Here is a 25940-nt window from a genome sequence, read left to right as displayed (position 1 = left end):
TAATATATAATCATCCATATGTTTATATATGTATGTATATATAAAATCCCCCTCCATTACCCACCTTCCACAACAACATATGGAATCAAACTATATATGCTGTTCTGCAACTCACTGTGTCCCTTAAATTCAGTCACTAAGATTTATTTTCTATTCACCTGAATGTTTTGCTGCAAGAGTGATCCTTCTAACATACTAAACAGTTATGTCACTCCCCAGCCTTTGCTAGAAACTATTCATAATCTTCTTTTTCTCATGTAAAGTCCACACACTGTAACGTGGTATACAAAACACTGAACCGACCCCTGCCTGCTTCTTCTGCTTTTTCTGTCGAAAATGTTGGGCTTATACCCAGAGTGCTGGTCATCCTGAACTATTTTCAGTTTCTTTTCTTTCTTTTTTTTTTTTTTTTCTGAGACAGAGTCTTGCTCTGTCGCCGAGGCTGGAGTGCAGTGGCATGATCTCCGCTCGCTGCAAGCTCCGCCTCCCGGGTTCATGCCATTCTCCTGCCTCAGCCTCCCAGGGAGCTGGGACTACAGGCACCCACCACCATGACCGGCTAATTTTTTTTTTTTTTTTTTTTTTTTGTATTTTTAGTAGAGACGGGGTCTCACTGTGTTAGCCAGGGTGGTCTCAATTTCCTGACCTCGTGATCCACCCTCCTCAGCCTCCCAAAGTGTTGGGATTACAGGCATGAGCCACCGCGCCTGGCCATATTTTCAGTTTCTTAAGGCTTACAGCCTCTCACCTGCAAACTGCTTCTTTTTTCTCACACTTTGGGTAATTCCTGCTTTTTTTTTCTTCTTTTAAAAAATGTATAATAGTCCTAATATTTATAAAAGTCCACAGGTCATACAAGATTCAAAGACAAGAAGCAAAGTACAATTAAGAACTTCACTTTTTTTCACATAGATATAATGTCCAAAAGTGTATATGCTTTTAAAAAATTGTGATTCTACTAACTTGCTTTTTCCCTCTTCCTCAATAAGATTATTACAGAATTTATTTTTAATTTTTAATTAAGATCCAGGTTATACAAGTAGTTTAAAATAATGAGTTCTACAAAGTTTGTTAAGAAAAACAGTAGTCCAGGTTCTGGTTCCAGATAAGATGGAGTAAGCGCACTTCACTCTGTCTCTCCCACTGAATGCAGCTAAAAACCTGGGCAAAATTCTTGGAGTGGCTATTTGAGGACTCTGAAAAGTAAATTGTAGGAGACAGACTGGGGAAGAAGACCAAAATTCAAAGTACCATTGAACCAGCAGTGAGTTTACCATTTTTTTCTTCCAGTATACCCCAGCCTGAACTTAATGTATCCTGCAACTTGGAAGTGAGCATTGACATGGACAGAAAATGCGTCGAGAGAAGTCTTCTAGTTCTGACTCAAGGAGGAGGAAAGGGGTCTCCTAATGCCCAGAGAAAGCATGGAAATCCTACCTCTTTCTCTCTTTTTTTCTTTTCTTTATTCTCTTATACCCAGGCCTCAAACAGTCCTTGACAGTGGCTGCAGTGGCCTCAATGGGGGCAGGCAAGAGCCTAAAATAGAGGGAGAGGATCCTTCTTCTCAGATCGGAGGAACTGTGGTCTGAAGAGAGTTGGGCAAATCCCCACTGCTTTTTTTCTCCCTCTGCTGTTCTGTTGCTTGGCCCTGCCTGATGTGAGCACAGTCATGGGAAGTATTCTGCAGAGTGATGTTAGTAAAGCCCCAGAGTTCTGCTGGAAGACTGGAAAAGGGGAGCCCCAGTGAAATGAAAGATTGTAGAAGAGGGAGGAACTTGGGACACTGACCACCTAAAGTTGCTTTTGGACTCCTGAGCTGACCTCCAATCTGTGCATGCATGGGTCCAATCCTAAACAGCATATATGGACTTTGAGAATTGAATTATGGGATAGACCACTGCCCACATCCCAAATGGGAAACCACGTGGGGTACTTATGGAACACATTAAATATAACTGCAAAGGCTTTGAAAACTGAATTGACATTAGAAATACAACCTACAGAAGGCCGGTCAGAACTTGAAGCATGAACTCAACTGGGTCAATTACTGGCTAAAGCAAAAATACCAACATTCTTGGTGGAACTTGAATAAGACCTAGAGTCTCATAACATAATATTCAGAATGTCCAGAATACAACCTAGAATCACTCAGCTTAGAAAGAATCAGACAAATCTGAATTCATATAGAAAAAGATAGAACATAGATGCCAATGCTAGGATCATACAGATGTTAAAATTATATTAAAAAGACTTTAAATCAGCCATTATGACTTTGCTACAAGAATGAGCGGGAAGATAGACAGTCTTAGCAAGGGAATAGAAGATATAAAGAACAACTAAATGGAACATTTAGACCCAAGATGTACAATTACAGACATAAAAAACTCACTGAATGGGCTCAGTAGCAGAATGGACATGATAGATGAAAGATTCAGTGAACTTGAAAACAGATCAGTAGAAATGATCTAATCTGAACAACAAAGAAAAAACGTAAAAAAAAAAAAACAGAGCCTCAGTGACCTATGAGATAATATCAAAACATCTTACATTTGTGTCATCAGCAATCCAGAATGAGACTGAGTTTGGTGCAGCAAAGATATATAAAGAAATAATGACATACAGACTGAAAAGGAGGAAATAAAACTGTTCCTGTTAGTGGATGACATGATTGTCTATATAGAAAATCCCAAGAATCATAAAAACTTCCTAGAATAAGTGAGTTTAGCAAGTGATACAAGATCAGGCCACAAAAAGCAACCATATTTCTGTGTACTAGCAATGAACAATTGAGAACTGAATTTTAAAAAGTTCAGTAACTCCAAAAGAAATAAGTAGTGTATAAATGTAACAAAATATATGCCGGATCTGGGCTGGGCACAGTGGCTCTCACGCCTGTGATCCCAGCACTTTGGGAGGCTTAGGTGGGCGGATCACCTGAGGTCAGGAGTTCGAGACCAGCCTGACCAACATGGAGAAACCCCGTCTCTACTAAAAATACAAAATTAGCCTAGCATGGTGGTGCATTCCTGTAATCCCAGCTACCTGGGAGGCTGAGGCAGGATAATTGCTTGAACCCGGGAGGTGGAGGTTGCGTTGAGCTGAGATTGCACCATTGTACTCCAGCCTGGGCAACAAGAGTGAAACTCCGTCTCAAAAAAAAAAAAAAAAAAGTATATGTATATATTCTGTATGCTGAAAACTATAAAACCCTGATTAAAGAAATAAAAGAAGATTTAAATAAATGGAGAGGCATACCATATTCATTAATTGGAAGGTTCACTATAGTAAAGATGTTGATTCTCCCCAATTGATCTATAGATTTAATGAAATAATAATAAAAATCCCAGCAGTACTTTTTGTAGTTATAGAGAAGCTGATTCTAAAGTTAATATAGAAGGGCAAAGGACCTAGAGTAGCCAAAACAATGTTGAAAAAGAAGAAGAATGTTGGAAAAAAAATCAAACCACATAGAGAATAGATTTTAAGTGTTCTTATTAAAAATGTTGTGTTTGTGAGGCATGTTATTAGTTTGAGCCATTCCATCGTGTATACATGTCTTCAAAACATCATGTTTATACAATAAAAATGTATAATTTCTGTCAATTAAAAAATACATAGTGAGACCCGCATCTCTATAAACTAAGAAAAAAAAAATAAACTCAACATGGTTGTACATGCCTGTAGTCCCCCGCTGCTCAGGAGGCTGAAATGGGAGGATTGCCAGAGCCCAGGAGTTTGAGTGCACTATGATTGTGCCACCATACTCCAACCTAGGTGACAAAGTGAGATCCTGTCTAAAAATATAAAATATAAGTAAAGAAACTAGATGATTTTAAAACTTAGTACAGAACTAGTATAATCAAGACTGTGGTATTGGCAAAGGGATAGACATATAGATCAAGTGGAATAAAATAGAGATTTTGGACATAGGCTGACCCACACAAAGAAGGCCAATAATAATCTACAAAGTTGCAAAGGCAATTCGATGGAAAATGAATAGTCTTGGTGTTGGAACTATCAGGCATCCTTTTACAAAAGTAACGAACCTCCGCCTAAACTACACACATTATGCAAAAATTTACTTAAGATGTGCCGCACATCTAAATGTGAGATATAAAGCTGTATAACTTTTAGAAGAAAACATGGAGAAGATCTTTGTAACTTGAGTTTAGGCAAGAAGCTTGTCAAATGACAACAAAAGCATGATTCATAAAATTAAAAAATTGATAATTTGGATTTCACTAAATTAAAAACTTTGCTTCCAAAAGACATTATGAAGAGAATGAAAAGACAAGTTACAGAGTGGAAGAAAAATATTTGCAAATCACCTGCAAAGGACTTATTTTCAGAATATATAAAGCACTCTGAAAACTCAACAATAAGAAAACAAACAATTAAAAATATTTAATAAGCTTTTACAGGTACTTCAAAGAAGATATAGAGTGTTAAATCAGTTCATGAAAAGATGTTTAACATGACTAAACATTAGGAGAATGCACAGTGAGATACCACTGCACACCATTAGAATGGCTTAAACTATACTTCTGACTGGCTGCAACCTGGGGCTACCTTGATTCCCCCCTCCTTGGGTTTGATTAACGTGCTAGGATGGCTCACAGAACTCAGGGAAACATGTTTACCAGTTTATTAAAAAGGATATTGCAAAAGATACAGATGAACAGCTGGATGAAGAGATGGATAAGTGTGAGGTATGGGGGAGTGGGGAGCTTCTGTGCCCTCTCTGGGTAGGCCACCCCCCCAGCACTTCCACTTATTCAGCAAACCAGAAGCTCACACATCTCATTGTTCAAGAGTCTTTATAGAGCTTAATCTCTAGCCCCTCCCACTCACCTTTCCTGGAGGTTGGTGGGTGAGGCTTGAAGTTCCAATCCTCTCCTCTAAGCACTTTGTCTTTCTGGTGACTGGCCCTGTCCTGATTATATAGGGGCTTCGTCCAAGTTACCTGATTAACATAAACTCAGGTGTTATCAAAAGAGTAATAAATAACAAAGACATTTCTATCACTCAGAAAATTCCACAAGTTTTAGAAACCAGGTGACAAGTACCAGGGACAGAGACTAAATATATTTCATATTATAGTTGGTTGTTCCTGTCAGTGGGTTCCACATCCGTGCATTCCACATCTGTGGATGCAACCAACCACAGATTGAAACTATTAGGAAAAAGGCTGGGCATGGTGGCTCACATCTGTAATCTCAGCACTTTGGGAGCCTAGGTGGGGGTATTATTTGAGATCAGGAGTTCAAGACCAGCCTGGCCATCAGCCTGTCTCTACTAACAATACAAAAATTAGCCAGGCATGGTGGTACACGCCTGTAATCCCAGCTTCTTGGGAGGCTGAGGCACGAGAATTGCTTGAACCTGGGAGGCAGAGGTTACAGTGAGATGAGATCAGTCCACTGCACTCCAGCCTGGGTGACAGAGCAGACTGTCTCAAAAAAAAAAAAAAAAAGAAAAAAGAAAAAAAATTAGGAAAAAAATATTGCGTCTGTACTAAATACGTATAGACTTTTTTTACCTGTAATTATTTCCTAAACAATCAGTATGGCAACTATTTGCATAGCATTTACATTGTATTAGGTATCCTAAGTAATCTAGAGATTATATATAGTCATGCATCACACAACAGCATTTTGTTCAGTGACAGACAGTGGTCCTATAAGATTATAATACTATGTTTTTAGTGTACCTTTTGCACGTTTAGGTACATAAATACTTACCATTGTGATATAACTGTCTATAGTATGCAATACAGTAACATGCCATACAGGTTTCTAGCCTAGGAGCAATAGGCTATACCATATAGGCCTAGGCATGTAGTAGGCTATACCATCTAGGTTTTTGTAAGCACACCCTATGATGTTTGCACAGTGACTAAATCACCCAAGGATGCATCTCTCAGAACATATCCCTGTTGTTATGCAAAGCCTGACTATATGGGAGGATGTGCCTAGGTTACATGGAAAATAGTACCCCATCTTTTTTTTTTTTTTTTTTTTTTTTGAGATGCAGCCTTGCTCTGTCGCCCAGGCTGGAGTGCAATGGTGCGATCTCGGCCCACTGCAACCCCCGCCTCCCAGGTTCAAGTGATTCTCCTGCCTTAGCCTCCTGAGTAGCTGGGATTATAGGTGCCCACTGCGATGGGGTTTCACCAGGTTGGCCAGGCTGGTCTTGAACTCCTGACCTCAGGTGATCCACCCACCTCGGCCTCCCAAAGTGCAGGGATTACAGGCATGAGCTACTGCGCCTGGTAGGTACCCCATTTTTTATCAGAGACTTGAGCATTGGTGGATTTTGGTATCCAAGGGAGGTCTTGGAACCAGTCCTCCATGGATACCAAGGGACAACTGTATACCACAGTGGCATATGAGGTTTTAGCTTACTTTTCTTGTCTGATCATACTTCCCACCTCAGCCCACCTTAACTCGTATCAAGTCCTCTAGCCTGTCAGCTCTATTAATTATTTATCACATGTACTTAGATCCTTTATGACTTTGTGGGTGACCTTTTAGAATACTCTTCTCAAAAACTTGTAAAATCTAGTGATTTAATGCTCATGTGAAGCCTCATAAGCCAAATTTTTGAATCTTCTTTATATCCATAGCAGTTTATGTATAATATTATAGAACTCATACTGTATTACTTTTTTTGTTTACATATCTTGGCTGTGAACTCTTTGAGGGCATGGATCTTACTTAATTTATCTTGTATTTCTAGTGCCTAGTTTAGTACTTGGCATATAGTAGGTCGTCCTGTTTCTGTTCTGTCACAGTCTTTCTTTCCCTTTTAGTTTTAATACTTATAGACAAGGTGTTACATGATTTTAAAATCTGTTTCTGTCATTTCCGGGCATAATGGTTAAGAGCAAAGGCTCTGGAATTAAACTGCTTCATGTTCTGGTTGTAATTTTGGACAAAGTAACCTCCCTAGGCCTCTATTTCTGTATTTGAAAAATGGAGAATATAATAATGCTTACATTATTGGCAGGATTAAATGCATGTAACATGCTTGATATAGAGACTGGCATAAAATGCTTGCATATTATGTGTGCATATCATGCTTATTTATTTATGTATTTAGAGACAGGGTCTCACTCTGTCACCCAGGCTGGAGTCAGTGGCATGATCACAGATCACTGCAGCCTTGACCTCCCAGACTCAACTGAGCCTTCCACTGCAGCTTCCTGAGTAGCTGGGACTACAGGCATGTGCCCCCACACCTGGCTAATTTTTGTATTTTTTGTAGAGATGGGGCCTTGCCATGTTGTCCAGGCTGGTAACTCCTGGACTGAAATAATCCTCCTACCTCAGCCTTCCAAAGTGTTGGGATTACAGGCATGAGCCACTACTCCTGGCCCATATTATGCATATTTTATTAGCCATTATTCTATTCATCTATTTACACATATTCATTGAGCATTTAAATCACTCTTTACTGTGCCAGGTATTGTGGGTATTGTGCCAGGTACTGTTACAGCCTAGCAGGTTCTTCTTGCCTGCTGCACAGAAAAAGCCAATACACTGAGACTGGTGTTGCAGCAGAGAGTTTAATAATTGCAGTGTGGCTCATTGAGGATGATGTGTGATATTTCTCAAATCTGCCTCCCTGAGAATTTGACAACTAGGGTTTTTAAGGATAGTTTGGTGGGCAGGGGGCTAGGGAATGGGCACTGCTGATTGGTTGAGTTGGGGATGAAATCACAGGGGTATTGAAACTATCTTCATGTGCTGAGTCATTCCCTGGGTGGGGGACACCTGGGTGGTGTCAGTTGGTCCACTAAAAAATATCTCAAACACCAGTCTTAGGTTTCACAATAGCAATGTTATCAGTAGGGGCAATTGGGAAGTTACAAATCTTTTTTTTTTTTTTTTTTTTTTGAGACCAAGTCTCTCTCTGTCGCCCAGGCTGGAGTGCAGTGGCACAATCTTGGCTCACTGCAGCCTCCTCCTCCTGGGTTCAAGCGATTCTTCTGCCTCAGCCTCTTGAGTAGCTGGGACTACAGGCATGCGCTACCATGCCCGGCTAATTTTTGTATCTTTAGTAGAGATGGGGTTTCACCATATTGGCCAGCCTGGTCTCAAACTCCTGAACTCATGATCTGCCCGCCTCAGCCTCCCAAAGTGCTGGGATTACAGGCGTGAGCCACTGCGCCCAGCCAGAAGTTACAAATCTTATCACCACCAGCTAGTGACTCCTGAGTAGTAGGCAGTTACAAAAAGGCAAGTTAGGAAACAATGACTAGTTATTATTTATACCTAAACCTTAACAGAATTCAGGCCCCTACCGTAATCCTGTTTTTGGCCTTTCATTAGTTTTATAAAAGGAGTTTCTGTCGCCAGAGAGTGGGTTTGTTTTGAGAAGGGGCCATTGTCATCCTTGCTTTAAAGTTAAACTGTAAACTAAATTCCTCCCATAGCCAGCTTGGCCTATGTGTAGGGATGAGCAAAGGCAGTTAGCTTGTGATGTTAGAAGCAAGATAGAGTCAGCTATGTTGGATGTCTCTCACTGTTACAGTTTTTGCAAAAGTGTTTTTAGTACCAGAACAAGATAGATACGGTCCCTGTACATGACAGAAAAGTAGTCTTAAAGGATGGATAATACAAGGAAAACACTATTTAACTTATTTTTTATTGTTTCTTTGAAGCTGGAGGACAAGAGTAAGTTGCTAATGACCATCATTTTATCCTTTCATTCTTACTACAATGTAATAACACTGTTTTGCAAATATATGTAAAATACATGTTAAGTGATCAACATGTACTGTGTACATTGTGAATTATTGTGTTCTCCATTGCACCCATTCTTGCTAGCTTATACCTCCTTTTTAAACAAAAACATAGAGAATGAGAGAACAGTCTTGTAACTGGTTGATAAAACAGGTGCAAAAAAATGAGTCTTTTTTTTTTTTTTTAGGGGAAGGGGTCTTGCTATGTTGCCCAGGCTGGTCTCAAACTCCTGGCCTCACGCAATCCTCCCACCTTAGCTTCCCAAGTAGCTGGGATTATAGGCAAAGCCACTGCACCTGGCTTTGCTGAGTCTTAATTGTATTTATGTTTTAAGTCAGTTAGGAGGCAAATTTTTTTTAGTGTTTCATCAGTCTACCAAATCTTCGTCTTCAAGCTTTGGCCTGTTACTCTTCCTTACTTTCAAGCAAGCTCCTTCAAAGGCTGTCTGCCCTCATATTTCATATTCTCTTTACTCTTTAACCCATTATAAACTGGCTTCTGCCCCTTGACTCACTAATGACTTCCAGTTTATGTTAGTATTTCTCAGCCTTTCTATGTACTTGTCAATGTCCACTTCTGCCCTCATGAAGTGTTCTTCTCCCTTGGTTTCTGTGATATGGCTCTCTCAGTTTCCTCCTGTCTTTCAGGCTATTCCTCTATTTCCTTGAGGGACTCTTATTTTTGCTCATGCTTTGAATGTTGCATTTTCTAGGGCAGGCATGGTGGCTCATGCCTGTAATCCCAGCACTTTGGGAGGCTGAGGCGGGAGGATTGCTTAAGCCCAGAGTTTGAGACCAGCCTGGGCAAGATATTGAGACCCGTCTTTAAAATAATAATAATAATTAATGTTTCATTTTCCAAATTATGTGCTTAAGTTTCTTTTCCTCTTATATTACATTCTTTTACTTGTCAATCTTCCATGTATTGTCCATGAACTAATGGTTCCTCAATGTACATCTGGAGCTCTGCCTTTTGGTCTTAGCACCAGGCCTGAACTTACAATGTCTACTGAATTCACTTGATTGTCCTAAAATTCAACATTTTAGTATCCCTTAAAATCTATACAGCCTACTATATTCTCATATTTTGGTACAACTTTTCATTTAATTTTGCCAATTCTAGTAAAAAACTACATCTTTAATATTGGTCAGATTTATCTTATTTTATCTATCTCTAATCCCCTTATTCTTTCTCGTGGATATTGTAACTATCCCCCAGAGTGACCTTCTCCACTACAATTGACACCTTTGTGGTCTACCTGCCTCATTGCTGCCACAGTGTTTTAGTATGTTATTCTTTATCTTAAAATCTTTTCGATATTTCTCATTACCCTGCAGTAGTTTTCAAATATCTTTCCATGCCCTACCTGCTTTAGGATCATTTAAAGAACTTTTGAGGCCCGGTGCAGTGGCTTATGCCTGTAATCTCAGCACTTTGGGAGGCTGAGGCGGGCAGATCACTTGAGCCCCAGAGTTTGAGATCAGCCTGGGCAACATGGTAAAACCCCATCTCTACAAAAAATACAAAAATCAGCCAGGTGTGGTGGCACACACCTCTAGTCCCAGCTACTCGGGAGGCTGAGGTGGGAGGATCAGTTGAGCCCTCCAGGAGGCAGAGGTTGCAGTGAGCCAAGATCATGCCATTGCACTTCAGCCTGGGCAACAAAGTGAGACCCTGTCTCAAAAAAATAAAAAATAACAACGAACTTTTGAAAAGCTCATATTCTTTATCTTTCTCCACAGATTCTGAATCAATATAGAACTGAGGAATCTTTAAAATGTTTTCCACTGCCTTTGGGTCAGTGGTGTCAAAAAACAAAAATAAAGTTTTCCGGCTGGTTTTCATAAGTAGCCAGGGTTGAAAAACACTAACCAATATATGTGGCTCAATTCTTTTGGGGGGTCTTTGCATGCTTTTCTTTAATGAGATTTCTGCTGTACCCCTGCTCCCCTCTATGCCCCAGCCAGCACATTTTTGGGTTTCTCAGATGGAACTCAGGTTGAAAATCACTGGGCTAATCCACATCAGTGAGGCCCGGAAATATTGTGTGTCTTGCTGAAGTCATAACAATGAGTACCATAACATATCTGAAATTCAGGGTTTATATTCCTAACATAGTTCTTTTTTATTGCTCTTCTGTGGCTTCATATGTATTGTATCTGGGCAGGTTGATCCGAATTGACCACTTAATCTTTTCCTCCCTAAATAAGTTACCATACATTTGTTTCCTCATTCATATATTGTTTATTTATTCATTCAAATAATCATTTATTTGACCACACAAAGGAATAGTACAGTGCCTGGGAGGAGAAGAGGTAGGTAGAAAATTTGAATAATATAAGTTTTCTATCCTTAAGGTTCTCAAGATGTATTTTATATTCAATCATAAAACACTATACAGAAAAGCAAATTATTAATTTTTTAAGAGAAACCATAGTATATTCTTTTCCACTGTTTTCTTTTTTTATCCAGGGAAAGACCATGTTTGTAGATTTATTGGCTGTGGGAGGAATGATCGATTCAACTATGTGGTCATGCAGTTGCAGGTAGGTTACCTTGAAAATGTATCTTTAAATTCTTCAGTTTTGATCAAAGTATACAATTACAGTGAATATGAATAAAAAGTAACACCAATCTTAGTACCATGTGAGAATGTTTTATACTATGCAGATGGAACTGTATTTAAATAGACTTGATACAGATTTTCCAAAAATGAAATAATTGTCTTTGTCCGCTATTTGAGTTGACCTGTATCTTTACTGATTGTCATCTTTGCAGTTTTCGATCCCTGCATGGATGAGGGGATATAATGTGAATCTTGCCCCTTCCACCCTTCATTACCTTAGGGGTTCCAGTTTTCCATTTGTATTCTAAAGTATTGTCTTAGTCTGTTTTGTGCTGCTGCAGAATACCCAAGACTGAGTAATGCATAAAGAACAGATATTTATTTCTTACCATTCTGGAGGTTGGAAAATCCAAGATCTAGGGACCCACATCTTGCAAGGGACTTCTTGCTGCATCATTCCATAGTAGAAGTTGGAAGTGCAAGTAAGTATGCACATGAGCAAGGAAGGTGAAGAAGGGGTCCCAGCTCATCCTTTTTATCAGGAACCTACTTCCAAGATTACCCCACCTCCACACCAAAATATGTCTCAAAATAAGACATATATATGGCCAAAAAGCATATGAAAGAATGTTCAACATCACTAATCTTTAGAGAAATGCAAATCAAAACCACAGTAAGACACCAGCTTACACCAGTCAGAATGACTATTATTAAAAAGTCAGAAAATAACAGATGCTGGTGAGATGGTGGTGAAAAGGAAACACTTATACACTGCTGGTGGGAATATAAATTAGTTCAGCTACTGTGGAAAGCAGTCTAGAGATTTCTCAGAGGACTTAAAACAGAACTACCATTCAACCTAGCAATCCCATTACAGGGTATATACCCAAAGGAATAAAATCATTCTACCAGAAAGACACATGCACTTATGTGTTCATTGCAGCACTATTCACAATAGCAAACAAGTGGAATTAACCTTACATGCCCATCAGTGGTGAACTGGATAAAGAAAATGTGGTACGTGTATACCATGAAATACTACACAGCTATAAAAATGAATGAAATCATGTTCTTTGCAGCAACATGGATGCAGCTGGAGGCCATTATCCTAAGCAAATTAATGCAGGAATAGAAAACCCAATACTGCATGTTCTTCCTGATAAGTGGGAGCTAAACATTGAGTACACATGGATACAAAGAGGGGGACAATAGACACCAGGGCCTACTTTGAGGGTGGAGCAAAGAAGGAGGATGAGGGTCGAAAAACTACCTATTGGATACTATGCTCACTACCTGTGTGACAAAATCGTTTCCACACCAAACCCCAGCAACACACAATTTGCCCATGTATCAAACCTGCACATATACCCCCGAACCTAGAATAAATATTGAAAAAGAAAAAAACCATAGCAAGTCTTGTCTACTTGAAACTTTAAGCAGTAGTTGAGATAGAGGAGAAATGCCATTCCTTTTTCTTTTTCTTTTCATCAGTAACATAACTCTGTTCCCTATATATTTTTTTTTTGAGACGGAGTCTTGGTCTGTCACCCAGGCTGGAGTGTAGTAGTACAATCTTGGCTCACTGAAACCTCCGTCTCCCAGGTTCAAGCGATTCTTCTGCCTCAGCCTCCCAAGTAGCTGGGAGTACAGCTGTGCTCCACCATGCCCGGCTAATTTCTGTATTTTTAGTAGAGATGGGATTTCATCATGTTGGCCAGGCTGGTGTTGAACTCCTGACCTCAGGTGGTCTGCCTGCCTTGGCTTCCCAAAGCGTTGGGATTACAGGTGTGAGCCACTGCCCCCGGCCTGTTCCCTGTTCTTTAGATGGTAGTGGAGTTAGGTTGAGGGAGCACAGGAAAGAAATTCAGAAAAAGAATATTGGAATAATGGCTATAGTGGGGAGAAGAGGGAAACCTTTCTATTTTTTCTGACACTACCTCTGACCCTGAAAACACACACATACACACACACACACACACACACACACACACACACCCTGAACTATAGTCACCCTCAAAGTTTAAAAACCATGGTTCATCTTGATCTTGCTGCCTAGATCTAGAGTTCTCAGTATTTCTTTTCATCTTAAGCAAACGTTGTTTTGGGCATTTGGTTTCTTTATTTTATTTTACTTTATTTTATTTTTTGAGACAGAGTCTCGCTCTATCACCCAGGCTGAGTGCAATGGTGCGATCTCGGCTCACTGCAACCTCCGCCTCCCGGGTTCAAGCGATTCTCCTGCCTCAGCTTCTGGAATAGCTGGGATTACAGGTAGTCGCCACCACGCCTGGCTACTTTTTGTATTTTTAGTAGAGACAGGGTTTCACCATGCTGGCCAGGCTGGCATTAAACTCCTAACCTCAGGCGATCCGCCTGCCTCAGCCTCCCAAAGTGCTGGGATTACAAGTGTGAGCCACCGTGCCCAGCAGGTTTCTTTATTTTCTTTCAAGTTATCTAAATAACAGTGATTCTAGAGACATAGATCCTGGCCTAAATGCTTTCTCTTCTCATCAGGAGGCTTTTCTTGTTTCCCTCAGCCATCCTTCAGATTTCATTTAGATTTAAAGATACTAACCTCTGTAGACTATAATCTTAAGGTCTTTCTGAGTCATGTGATTCACTAACTCTTGAGCCAGCCTAGTTTTATTTCCTTAAGCAGCTATCCCTGAACCTTTTTTTTTTTTTTTTTTTTTGAGACAGAGTCTCACTCTGTCACCAGGCAGGAGTGCAGTGGCGCAATCTCGGCTCACTGCACCTTCCACCTCCTGGGTTCAAGTGATTATTGTGCCTCAGTCTCTCAAGTAGTTGGGATTACAGGCACACGCCACCACACTTGGCTAATTTTTATGTTTTTAATTAGAGACTGGGTTTCACCATTTTGCCCAGGCTGGTCTCGAACTCCTGACCTCAAGTCATCCACCTACCTCGGCCTCCCAAAGTGCTGGGATTACAGGCGTAAGCCACCATGCCTGGCCTTTTTTTTTTTTTTTTTTTTTTGAGATGGAGTCTCGCTTTGTCACCCAGGCTGGAGTGCAGTGGCGTGATCTCATCTCACTGCAACCTTCGCCTCCCAGGTTCAAGTGATTCTCCTGCCTCAGCCTCCGGTGTAGCTGGAACTGCTGGTGCGCGCCGCCACACCTGTCTAATTTTTGTATTTTTAATAGAGACGGTTTCACCATGTTGTCCAGGCTGGTCTTGAACCCCTGGCCTAAGGTGATCTGCCCGCCTCGGTCTCCCAAAGCCCTGGGATTCTAGACGTAAGCCACTGCGCCCAGCCTCTGAACCTTTTTAGATCATTAATTTGGATCCTGCTTTCTCTCATTTTGGCTAGTAATAATATAACTTATTGTGTGACATTTTATAGTTTTCATCTGGATTTATCATCTTATTTGATCCTCATTATACCCCTGTGGGGAAGAGAGAACAAGTTTTATCCCTCTTTTGCACATGGAGAAGCTGAGTCTCAAGGAGGTTTGTGATTTGTCTGGTACTAGCCTACTTGATGGGTATTAAAGCTTGGTGGAAGCCTGAACCCAGTATTCTTTAGGCAGTAATAAGAGAAAACTGTTTTGTCTCAGGTTACTATTGACTGGAGAATTATATAAAGCAGCTTTTTTTCTTTAGTCTGCAGAGTCTTTCTGAGTCTTAGCATATATTCATTTTCATTCTTGTGCTTACCTAAATCTGACTTTCTGTAAATGGGAAGGCTCCTGGTACTGGGAAACCTAAGAGGCTGGTGTATATTAGGCAATGATGACCTTTGTGGCCTTTGGCAAGTTCCTATGGATTTATCTAAGAACTTTTCCATTTGAATTGCATGCTGTATTTTTTTCCTGTCACAAGAAAGTTAACCCATTTAAACTCCCATCTGTACAGTTTGTGGCTGACTTGATTTGGGATTAGGCTAAAGCTGGTATAACCACTAGAGCATATTTTCTCTTATTTGACATATGGAAGATAACTACTGGGTCTCCTCCATGTATTCATCTTCCCACAGAGAGTCCTAATTTATTCTAAAAACCACAAATTCATTATTCTTAAGATAAACTTGTTCTTTTCCTCCTGCTGATTCAATTACATAATATCTGCCTTAAAAATTTTTAAGGAACAACCTTATCTCTGTTGTAGAAATTCTATTTGCCATTAAAATGTTTTTTAAAATCTCACAGAGCTCAAGCAGTTGTACACATTTTTTTTTTCTGAATTCCCCTTGCAAGACCTTGGCCAGGTCTCACCTAATATTTTGTCACCACTGAAGCTTTATATGAGCATCTTTAGTATAACCAAAGTGTGATATATTGTGATAAGTACATCAACTACAGAGGTGCAAAACATTTTTTCAAGTGCTGTAACCAGTACAACTGTAGATCTAGATTGCCTAACACCTACTACCTTTTAAAAGCTTTTTATTATGGGAAAAATTAAACATACACAAAGTAGAGAGAATAGTATAATTTATACCCATCTACTCATTACCCAACTTCAACAACTATCAGTATATGGCTAATCTTGTTTCAAGTGTTTTCTCTTTCTCCTGTCCCTCCCGAAATTAATAGCTAATCCAAGGCACATTTTATCTATATATACATTTCTAGAAGACAAGAACTCTTTTTTTTCTTAAAGTAACCACAATGCCTAATAATAATTCCTTAATAATAGCACAAATATCAAACCAATCTTCAGTTTCAATGATCGTCCATCTCTTTAATAAATATTTTTTTTTTACATTTGGTTTATTTGAATTGAGTTCCAAATAGGGTTCACACATTGCTTATCTCTTAAGCCTCTTTTAGTCAATTGGTTCACCCTCTGTCTTTTATTTTCTTGCAATTTTCTTTTCATTGTGTTTATTGTTATTGACAAAAATGGAGGAATTTAACATGCACACATTACCATATTCTGGATTTTGCTGGTTGTTTCCTTGTGGTTGTCTTTAATATGTATTTCTGTCCCCTGTATTTTCTATAAATTGATGATTATATAAGATTCCAGTTTTACTTTGCAAGGATACTTCAGAGGTGGGTTGTATGCTTCCTCTTGAATCACATCAGGAGGCAGTATCTGGTTGTCTGTCTTTCAGTGAGGTTAAGATTGGTCAGTGAGTTGAGGCATTGTCAGTCTGATCCATCCATTTTAAAGTTACCAGTGGTTTTTCTCCTAATGGTTTTATCAACCCATTTGTAATCATCATCCATTATTTTAATGGGGGTTGCAAATACAGTGTTCTATCATTTTATTCTTCTTTTGTTAACTAGAATTCTTCTTCAAAAGCACTACATTCACTATTAGGTTATCCTCAAGTATATTTTATATAGGAAAGGCAGGACTACTACTTGATTATTTTATTTATCAGTTTTTAGAATAATGAATTGGTTCCCTAATATAAACACATAATAAATATATAACTATATAATAAATCCATAAATTCATGGATTTAACATGTTTGATGTCTTTCAATTATTGCAGTTTTATTTTTTTGAGACGGAGTCTCACTCTGTTGCCCAGTCTGGAGTGCAGTGGCACGATCTTGGCTCCCTGCAACCTCTACCTCCTGGGTTCTAGTGATTCTCCTGCCTCAACCTCCCAAGTAGCTAGGATTACAGGCTCATGCCACCATACCCAGCGAATTTTTTTATTTTTAGTAGAGATGGGGTTTCCCCATGTTGGCCAGGCTAATCTCAAACCCCCAAAGTGCTAGGATTACAGGTACCTGGCCTACGGTTTTTTTAATATTCAAATTGTCTCATCTTTTGCTACAGGGGCTTCTTTCATGTTGGATCTGGATTCATTTTGTTAGGACTAGGCTGCAGCAGTCTTTGATAGCATCCTTATTTTTTGGTGCAACACTGAGTACCAGACTCATTCTGTATATTTCATACTCCAGATCTGGAATCAGCCATTTCTCTGTTAAGCCTTGGCTCCTTTTAATGGGAAATGATGTTTAGAGACCAAATTCTAGATGATGTGGGTGTCTGTTGAAAGTGGGTTGGTCATTATTTTTAATTCTTTTCAAGTGGATGGATTTAAGAAATACATTTTAAAAAATGGGAAAGTATGCCATGGTTCATATCGATGTTTCTAATTCAAATTTACAATGATATAATTGCTAATAACTTCTACTTACATTTTTATCTCTTTCCTTTTATACACCCCCCCCCCCTTTTTTTTTTTGTTTGAGATGGGGTCTTGCTCTGGTTGGAGCACAGTGGAGTGATCACAGCTTGCTTCCGCCTCTACCTCCTGGGGTCAAGTGATCCTCTTACCACACCTTCCTGAGTAGCTGGGACTACAAGTGTGTGCCACCATGCCCAGCTAATTTTGTTTTGTTTTGTTTTGGTTTTTTGAGACAGAGTCTCTCTCTGTCGCCCAGGCTGCAGTGCAATGGCACGATCTCGGCTCACTGCAACCTCCACCTCCCGGGTTTAAGTGATTCTCCTGCCTCAGCCTCCTGAGTAGCCTGGACTACGGGCACGCGCTGCCACCAGGCCCAGCTAATTTTTGTATTTTTAGTAGAGACGGGGTTTTACCATGTTGGCCAGGATGGTCTTGATATCTTGATCTCGTGATCCGCCTGCCTTGGCCTCTTAAAGTGCTGGGATTACAGATGTGAGCCACCATGCCTGGCCCTAACTTTTTAATATTTTGTAGTGATGAGGTCTCAGTATGTTGCCCAGGCTGGTCTTGAACTCCTGGGCTCAAGTGATCCTCCTGCCTTGGCTTCCCAAAGTGTTGGGATTATAGATGTGAGCCACCACACCTGGCCTACACTTTTTAATGTATATAGATGAAATTATATGGTTAGAATTTACATGAAAATAATTCAGTACATGTGGGTGGGAGGGGAGAGGATATGGATGGGGAGGTGAATAATAGATGAAACAAGACTGGCCATGAATTGATAATTATTAATTCTGGGTGACCAGTAGATACATGAAGGTTCATTATATTATTTTTTCTCCTTTTGGGTATGTTTCATGTCTTCAATTTAGCAATTCACTTGCATTTTTATTGAGATCTTGTAAATTTATAGAGAAATGAACTTGCTTCTTTTATTCATTCCACATTACTATATATAGTCCTCTTCCTTTTTTTTTTTTTTTTTTTTTTTTTACAAAATGTGGTGGCTTGTGACATTTTATTTTATTTAAAAGATTTTTATTTTAGGTTTGGGGGTACATGTGAAGGTTTGTTACATAGATAAACATGTGTCATGGGTTTTTTTTGTATGTAATATTACATCACCCAGGTATTAAGCTCAGTGCCCACTATTATCTTTTCTGCTCCTCTCCCTCCTTCAATCCTCCCCCTCCAGTAGACCCCAGTGTCTGATGTTTTCTTCTTTGTGTTCATAAGTTCTTGATTCTTCATTTTTTGAATGACTGCATATCAGTCAGTAAGATGACTGTACCATTATTGATGTAACTATTCACTTATTAATGTACTTACAATAGTACCCCCTTATCTGAGGAGATACTTTCTAAGGCCCCAAGTGGATGCCTAAAACCACAGATCATACTGAACCCTGGACATCTGGGTAACTGATTGGGCCACTGAGTGATTAATGGGCAGGTAACAACATGTGGATACGCTGGACTAAAGGGGTGATTCATGTCCTGGGCCTGACGGAGCAGGATGGTATGAGATTTCATCACACTACTCAGAATGGCCTGTAAAGTAAAACTTATTAACTGCTTATTTCTGGCATATTCCGTTTAATATATTCGGACCACGGTTGACTGTGGGTAACTGAAACCAGCAAAGTAAAACCATGGATAAAGTAAAACCATGTATAACCATGGACTATTGTATAGGGTGTTTTCAGTTTTTCTTTGTAACAAATAATAATTCATTAGCAGTATTTAAAGTATAATTTAGTGGGTACCTGCATGTTTTTACCATGTTAATAACACTTTACCCCATACTCTTATCAGTTTTGTGTTTACCTTCTCAGATTTTGTGAGTTGATATGTTAGGCTTATATTTTAAAATATTTAAATCTTTTAAAGTATTACTAATGTCATAAATAAAATTTAATTGATTTCCTTTTGAAAGTTTTTGTGGTGAAAGCTGTTTACAAATGAAATTTCAATATTAGGTATATTTTCGGCATCACAATTTTGATTTTTGAAGAAAAAACTATTGGAATGCTAGTAAAAGTTATTAGGTACTCTCGTGGTTATACAGTTCACTGCTATAGATTGTCACTTATTTAACGTTTGCTACAGGTGCAGGGAACAACAAATTTCCATTAAAAATAATAACTATGGTAAATCCCAATTAATTTATATTATGAGAAAGCTGCATTTTAAAAAGAAGATATGAAGTATGAAAGGATCCTGACTTTACTGTAACTTTTAAACTGTTACTTGAGGAGTACTTCATATTTTATTTTGAATGATATTAATCTAAGAGTTTATTACTTTTCAAAAGTGAATCAATTGTCTTTAGATGAAGTGATGATATTAGTCACATAGTACCCCTAAAGATATATTATAAAATTGTGGGAATAGATTGGGATATTTAAATCCCCTTGCGATAGGAGAGCCAGTCTTTGGGAGGTAGTGCTGCAGGGCCATGGTCCTGCTCTCCTTTTCAGATTACTGGTTTGTTACCTAAGCAGCAAGGAACCTTGGTGGAGCAGCATCATGAAAAAGTCTGTAGAAAAGCTCTGTGAAAGAGGACTGTAAAAGAAGAGCACTTTGGGGTCAGAGTTAGATTTGGAAAACAGCTTTACATTAACAGATTAACATTATTTAACCTCTTCGAACCTCAGTTTCCTTATCTGTAAAACAGACACAGGAACAGCTTCTATTTAGAGTACTGTGAAGCTTCAGTGCAATCATGAATGGCAGACGCTGGATGTATTCATTGCTTTTATATACTTCTACAAGTAAATTGAATGTTTGTCATATAATGTTTGGTCATAATAACAATAGTTAGCATATGTTGAGTACCTGTTGTGTACCACACAGTATTCTAAAAACTTTATATGGGGCCAGGCATGATGGCTCACACCTGTAATCCCAGCGTGTCAGGAGGCTGAAATGGGAGACAAGGAGTTTGAGACCAGTCTGATCAACATAGCGAGACTCCATCTCTATTTAAAAAACAAAAAACACACAAAAAAACTTTAAATATAGGTTTTGTTTAATCCTCACAGAGCTCTGTGAGGTAGGTTTTATTAGCTTGTTTTTATGAGGAAACTGATTGAAGAAAGTTAAGTAGCTTGTATGAGAATATATGTTAGGCAGTAATGAGGAATTAGTGCCCTTTGTATGTATATGCATTCTATATACTTGATCACACACACACACACATATATATATACATTTTTTTTTTTGAGATGGAGTCTCGCTCTGTTGCCCAGGCTGTAGTGCAGTGGCGTGATCTTGGCTCACTGCAACCTCCGCCTCCCTGGTTCAAGTGATTCTTCTGCCTCAGCCTCCCGAGTAGCTGGGACTACAGGCACGTACCACCACACCTGGCTAAATTTTTGTATTTTTAGTAGAGACAGGGTTTCACCGTGTTAGCCAGGATAGTCTCAATCTCCTGACCTCGTGATCCGCCCACCTCAGCCTGCCAAAGTGCTGGGATTACAGGCGTGAGCACCGCTCCTGGCCTGATCACATATTTTAAATAAATAAATATACATGTAAATAATATAAATTATATATTTGATTACTTATATTTTAAATAATCAAGACTTTTTTCTTATGACTTCAGAGATAAAGGGAAACATGATGAATCAGAAACATGATATGCTAAAAATCTGGTTTTTCTAAAACTTGTCTGAAACATTCGTATGATTAAGAGATCTGTTGAGTGAGAGGATCACAATTTGGGTAAAATTCTTGCTATTGGCTGGGTGCAGTGGTTCATGCCTGTAATCCCAGCACTTTGGGAGGCTGAGGCAGGTGGATCACCTGAGGTCAGGAGTTCGAGACCAGCCTGACCAACATGGTGAAACCCTGTCTCTACTAAAAATAGAAAAATTTGCTGGGCATGATGGCATGCACCTGTAACCCCAGCTACTCGGGAGGCTGAAGCAGGAGAATCGCTTGAATCCAGGAGGTGGAGGTTGCAGTGAGCCGAGATCGCACCATTGCACTCCAGCCTGGGCAACAAGAGTGAAACTCCATCTCAAAAAAAAAAAAAAAAAATTCTTGCTATTTTGCTGAAAACATCTTTTAATGGTAAGTGAGTAGTTTCCCAGTCTTCTCTTATACTATAGTTTTAGTACTGTATTTGAAAGTGTTTATTTGATTTCCATAGGGTCGGAATCTGGCAGATCTTCGCCGTAGCCAGTCCCGAGGCACATTCACAATTAGTACTACTCTCCGGCTGGGTAGACAGATTTTGGAGTCTATTGAAAGCATTCATTCTGTGGGATTCTTGCATCGAGACATCAAACCGGTAGGGACCTTTTCTATCCAGAGCACAGAATGAGTTTGATACTTTTAATGTTATGATGGGACACAATAAATTACAAATGTAGCTTTGTGTATTTGCTGTGGTAAAATACAAGGTAATTTTTTCATTCCAATAGAGACCTGGAAGCAAAAATATAACTTACCTGTTAATTTTTTTAAGTGATAATTACAACTACAACTTATTTTCAGGAGTTTTTCTCATACAATGAAAATAAAAACTGAGACTGGGGCAGTGGCACATGCCCATAGTCCCAGCTACTCAGGAGGCTGAAGCAGGAGGATTCCTTGAGTACAGGAGAGGGAGAGTGCAGTGAGCTATGATCGCTCCTGTGGATAGCCACTGCACTCCAGCCTGGGCAGCATAGTGAGACCCCGTCTCTTAAAAAGCTTTATGTTTGACTATTATTATGTGTGCTAACATTGCCAGTTACTTAATCTTATGCCTAAGTTGGCATTATTCCCTGGTTTCTTTTATAGATATATTGGTTAAAAAACTATATATGTTGCTTTTAGTTGTTCATACTGTGTTCTTGAACTATTTGTTAAGTCAAAAATTATAAGAAATCATCAGTTGTGAAAGACCTTATTTTTCTCCTGACTGCTACTGTGGAAATATAGTGGGGTTTTTATTTGCTAATCTGTTTGTCTTAGAAATTGTCATTTCCATAAGTGTGAAATAGGCTTTTTTGTCCTTTTTGGTGTTTGATTGTTCATTAGGTGAAATGACCCATTTCTGATATACCATATTTACTATAAATGTATCATATGTTGGTACAGTTGAAAAGTATAACCGTCAGTTGTTACATGACTTCTAAAATTAGCCTACATGAAAATGCTAACTAAATTTAACGTAGTAGAGTCAGTCTATTTCTATGCATCATTATTTGAGAACTATGGTAATTGGAAGAGTTTCTGTTTTTATCAGAAAGCCCATAAGTAGAACAATATTAAAACAAAACAAAAAAAAACTAACAATTCTGGTAACAATTTGGCTTTTACCGTCACAAGTCCTCTTACTTACATACTCATCTTTGCATTTGTGGTCATTTAATATCACACTGATTTTCATTAGGGGAAGAATACAAAGTGTATTTTCCTTAAGTCTGTTTTGAAATGTTTCTATAAATTGTATCTTAATTTTGGACTTAGTGAAATTCAGCTTTATGATGCTTATAGGAAAATCTTTTTTTTTTTTTTTTTTTTTGTGACAGAGTCTCACTCTGTCACCCAGGCTGGAGTGCCGTGGCGCAATCTCGACTCACTGTAATCTCCGCCTCCTGGATTCAAGCAATTCTCCTGCCTCAGCTTCCTGAGTAGCTGGAATAACAGGCGCGCGCCACCGCACCCGGTTAATTTTTGTATTTTTTTTTTTTTTTTTTTTTTTAGTAGAAACGGGGTTTCACCATGTTGGTCAGGATGGTCTCAAACTCCTGACCTCGTGATCCACCCACCTCGGCCTCCCAAAATGCTGGGAGTATAGGCGTGAGTCACCGCACCTGGCTGCTTATAGGAAATTCTTTTAAATTTCTACGGGGGTTTTTTTTTTTTTGGTCCATCTCTGATTTCTCCTATTTTAAAAAGTAGGGATTGGGTTGTCATTTAAGCATTAACTTAGACTAGAATTTCAAGAACTTAGAGTTCCAAGTCTAGTTAATATTGTCTTGTGTGTAACCTTAGTCATTTACATCCTTTTTTGCTCAAAGTTTACCTGATATTAGGCACTAATAGAACCCAAAACTAAATCATATTTTAATACCACTAAACATCATTTACTAGAATAGTATATTTGGAACATGTGTGTTATATAGAGCTTAAATAGAAGAAGACTTAAAATGTAAGAATGATAAAATGTAAGGACTAAGTATTATAAGAATGTATATATTTTCCTTCTTTATTTTTCTAGTCGAACTTCGCTATGGGTCGCTTTCCTAGTACCTGTAGAAAATGTTACATGCTTGATTTTGGCTTGGCTCGACAATTTACCAATTCCTGTGGTGACGTCAGACCAGTAAGATTTTTCATATTATTATCAAATATTTGATAATTACCCTGGTATTTATAGTATCACACTTTTTAAACAATGCTAATTATTTATCCTAATGGATGTTATCTAAGAAGTGGCATATACATTTAATGATTAAATTATAGAATGATAATAAATTTTATTGTTGAAATTTGTGGCTTCAAAAAATGTATATTAGAGGGAGATTTAGAGTGGTCTTATAGTAAGAACACACATTGACCCTTTGAGATTAGGGGTCATTTTTGCAGTATGAGACCCTTTTTACATACTATAATTCTATTTCGGTTATTGTACTTTTTATTCCACTCCCAAATATCCACTTCACTGATATTCTCTATTTGGTGCCACACTGTCATCACATTTTCTTTTACTTGTTTAATCAAGCTGTCGTTTATTTCTGAAAACATATCTATAATGGCTACTTTGAAATCTTTTTCTGTTAAATCCAATATCTGGTCACTCTCACAGGCAGTTTCTGTTGCCTGCCTTTTTCCCCCTATGTGTAAGTCATACTTTCCTGTTTCTTTGCATGCCTCATGATTTTTTGTTGGAAACTGGGCATTTTAGGTAATATATTACAGCAACTCTGGGTACTGGTCTCCCCCTTCTAGGGCTTGTCGTTATTTTTTGTTTAGTGTCTGACAGGATCATTTTAGTGAAATCTATTCCGTTCTTCCTCCCTCCCTGCCAACCATACACACAGTATTAAGACTCTGCTGTTGCTCTTCAGGGAGATGCGTCTTTGGGTATGACCACAATTATACTGTGATGGTAGTGGTACCAGTAAGGCTCACTTCTGCTCTTTCCTTGGCCACATCCAGCTGTTGAACTTCACTAATTGCAGGCCAGTTACTTTATTGTTTATGACAATATCTTGGGGGCATAAATACCTTGACTAATTTAATCAAATTGTGGCTTCTAAAATGGAATCATTTCTGAAGTCAGTGTTTGATCATTGTTCTGACATCAGGTCCTTCAGCTATCTTTTCCCGCTAGTTCTCTCCTGCCCAGCTATTCTCTAAGCTGTATGTTCAGTGAATTTCCTCCCAGTTCACTTTACCACAACCTCTATTTTTGATAGGGCTTTTAGGTTTGTTAAAAAGAAAACATTAGGCAAACTAAATTGAACAGAGTTTAGTTGAGCAAAGAATGATTCATGAATCAGGTAGCCCCGCGAATAAGAATGGGTTCAGAATGACTCCGGGGCTGTCACATGGTCAGATAACATGTATGAACATAAAAAGTAAAATGAGTACAGAAAATGTGAGGTACAGAAACAGCTGGATTGGTTATAGCTGGGCATTTGCTTTATTTGAATCTGTTTTGAACAGTTGGCTGATGTGGTTGGCTGAGACTTGGCTATTTGTTACAAGAGTAGTTTACAGTCTATTTACACATCAAGTTAGGTTACCATCAGTACCTCTAGGCCAGCCATAAAACATGTACAGAGGCAGTTTTAGGCCAAACTTAATTTAGCAATAAAACCGTAAGGCATTGATGTCACTCTGTCAATATCGTAAATGGACTTATTTGGTCTCCGTATGGGATTCAAATGAGACCAAGTCTTATTTGGTCTCAGCTCCTGTCTGTTTTGGGATCTGTCTCCTTCTTTAAAGTTTTGGTTTGATGAAATTAATAATAAATGTAAAATAAAAAATAAATATAAAAATAAAAGGTAATGTCATACTTTTTTGGATTGTGGTTGAAATAATTTTCTCATATTCTACTAATGTAAAATCAAAAGTTCCCATTGTAGATTTGTTTCATATGTACAATTATTTATTTATTGCTAGGAAACTTGAATTGGTTGTTTGGATTGTCTCAGTATACCGTCATGTTATCTGCAGAAATCTGTATTTTGATTTTGTTTATTTTGTCTTGCTATATATATATATATTCCAAAAGAGTGTAAAAAACATTAAAAAATTAAGGAAGAATAACAAAACATCACTGGCCTCCATCTAGGTTAAGAAATGGCATGTTACCATCTTAGAAGCATGCTGTGGGTCCTTTCCTGATCATATCCCTTTTTCTTCCTCAAGCAGCACTGACAAATACAGCTTACTATGATGATAGCAATGTTCTGTATCTGTACTGTCTTATATGGTAGCCACTAGCTACATGTGGCTATAGAGCACTTGGATTGTAGCCAGAGCAAATGAGGAACTGAATTT

General features: G+C 38.6%; 1 protein-coding gene across 5 annotated transcripts in view; it reads left to right on the top strand.

The window, feature by feature from the left end:
* The window catches only part of TTBK2 (tau tubulin kinase 2), a 172989-nt gene that overhangs the window by 69189 nt on the left and 77860 nt on the right, over positions 1-25940 (top strand). For all 5 annotated transcript variants that reach the window (XM_063698503.1, XM_063698502.1, XM_063698501.1 and 2 more), the window contains 3 exons: positions 11220-11293; positions 21586-21726; positions 23647-23751. In XM_063698503.1, the coding sequence (XP_063554573.1) occupies positions 11220-11293; positions 21586-21726; positions 23647-23751 (320 nt within the window). The remainder of the gene's footprint in view (positions 1-11219; positions 11294-21585; positions 21727-23646; positions 23752-25940) is intronic.

The sequence above is a fragment of the Gorilla gorilla genome, chromosome 16, assembly GCF_029281585.2.
Source record: "Gorilla gorilla gorilla isolate KB3781 chromosome 16, NHGRI_mGorGor1-v2.1_pri, whole genome shotgun sequence".
Taxonomy (NCBI): Eukaryota; Metazoa; Chordata; class Mammalia; order Primates; family Hominidae; genus Gorilla; species Gorilla gorilla.
This window is presented reverse-complemented; position numbering and strand designations above follow the sequence as displayed.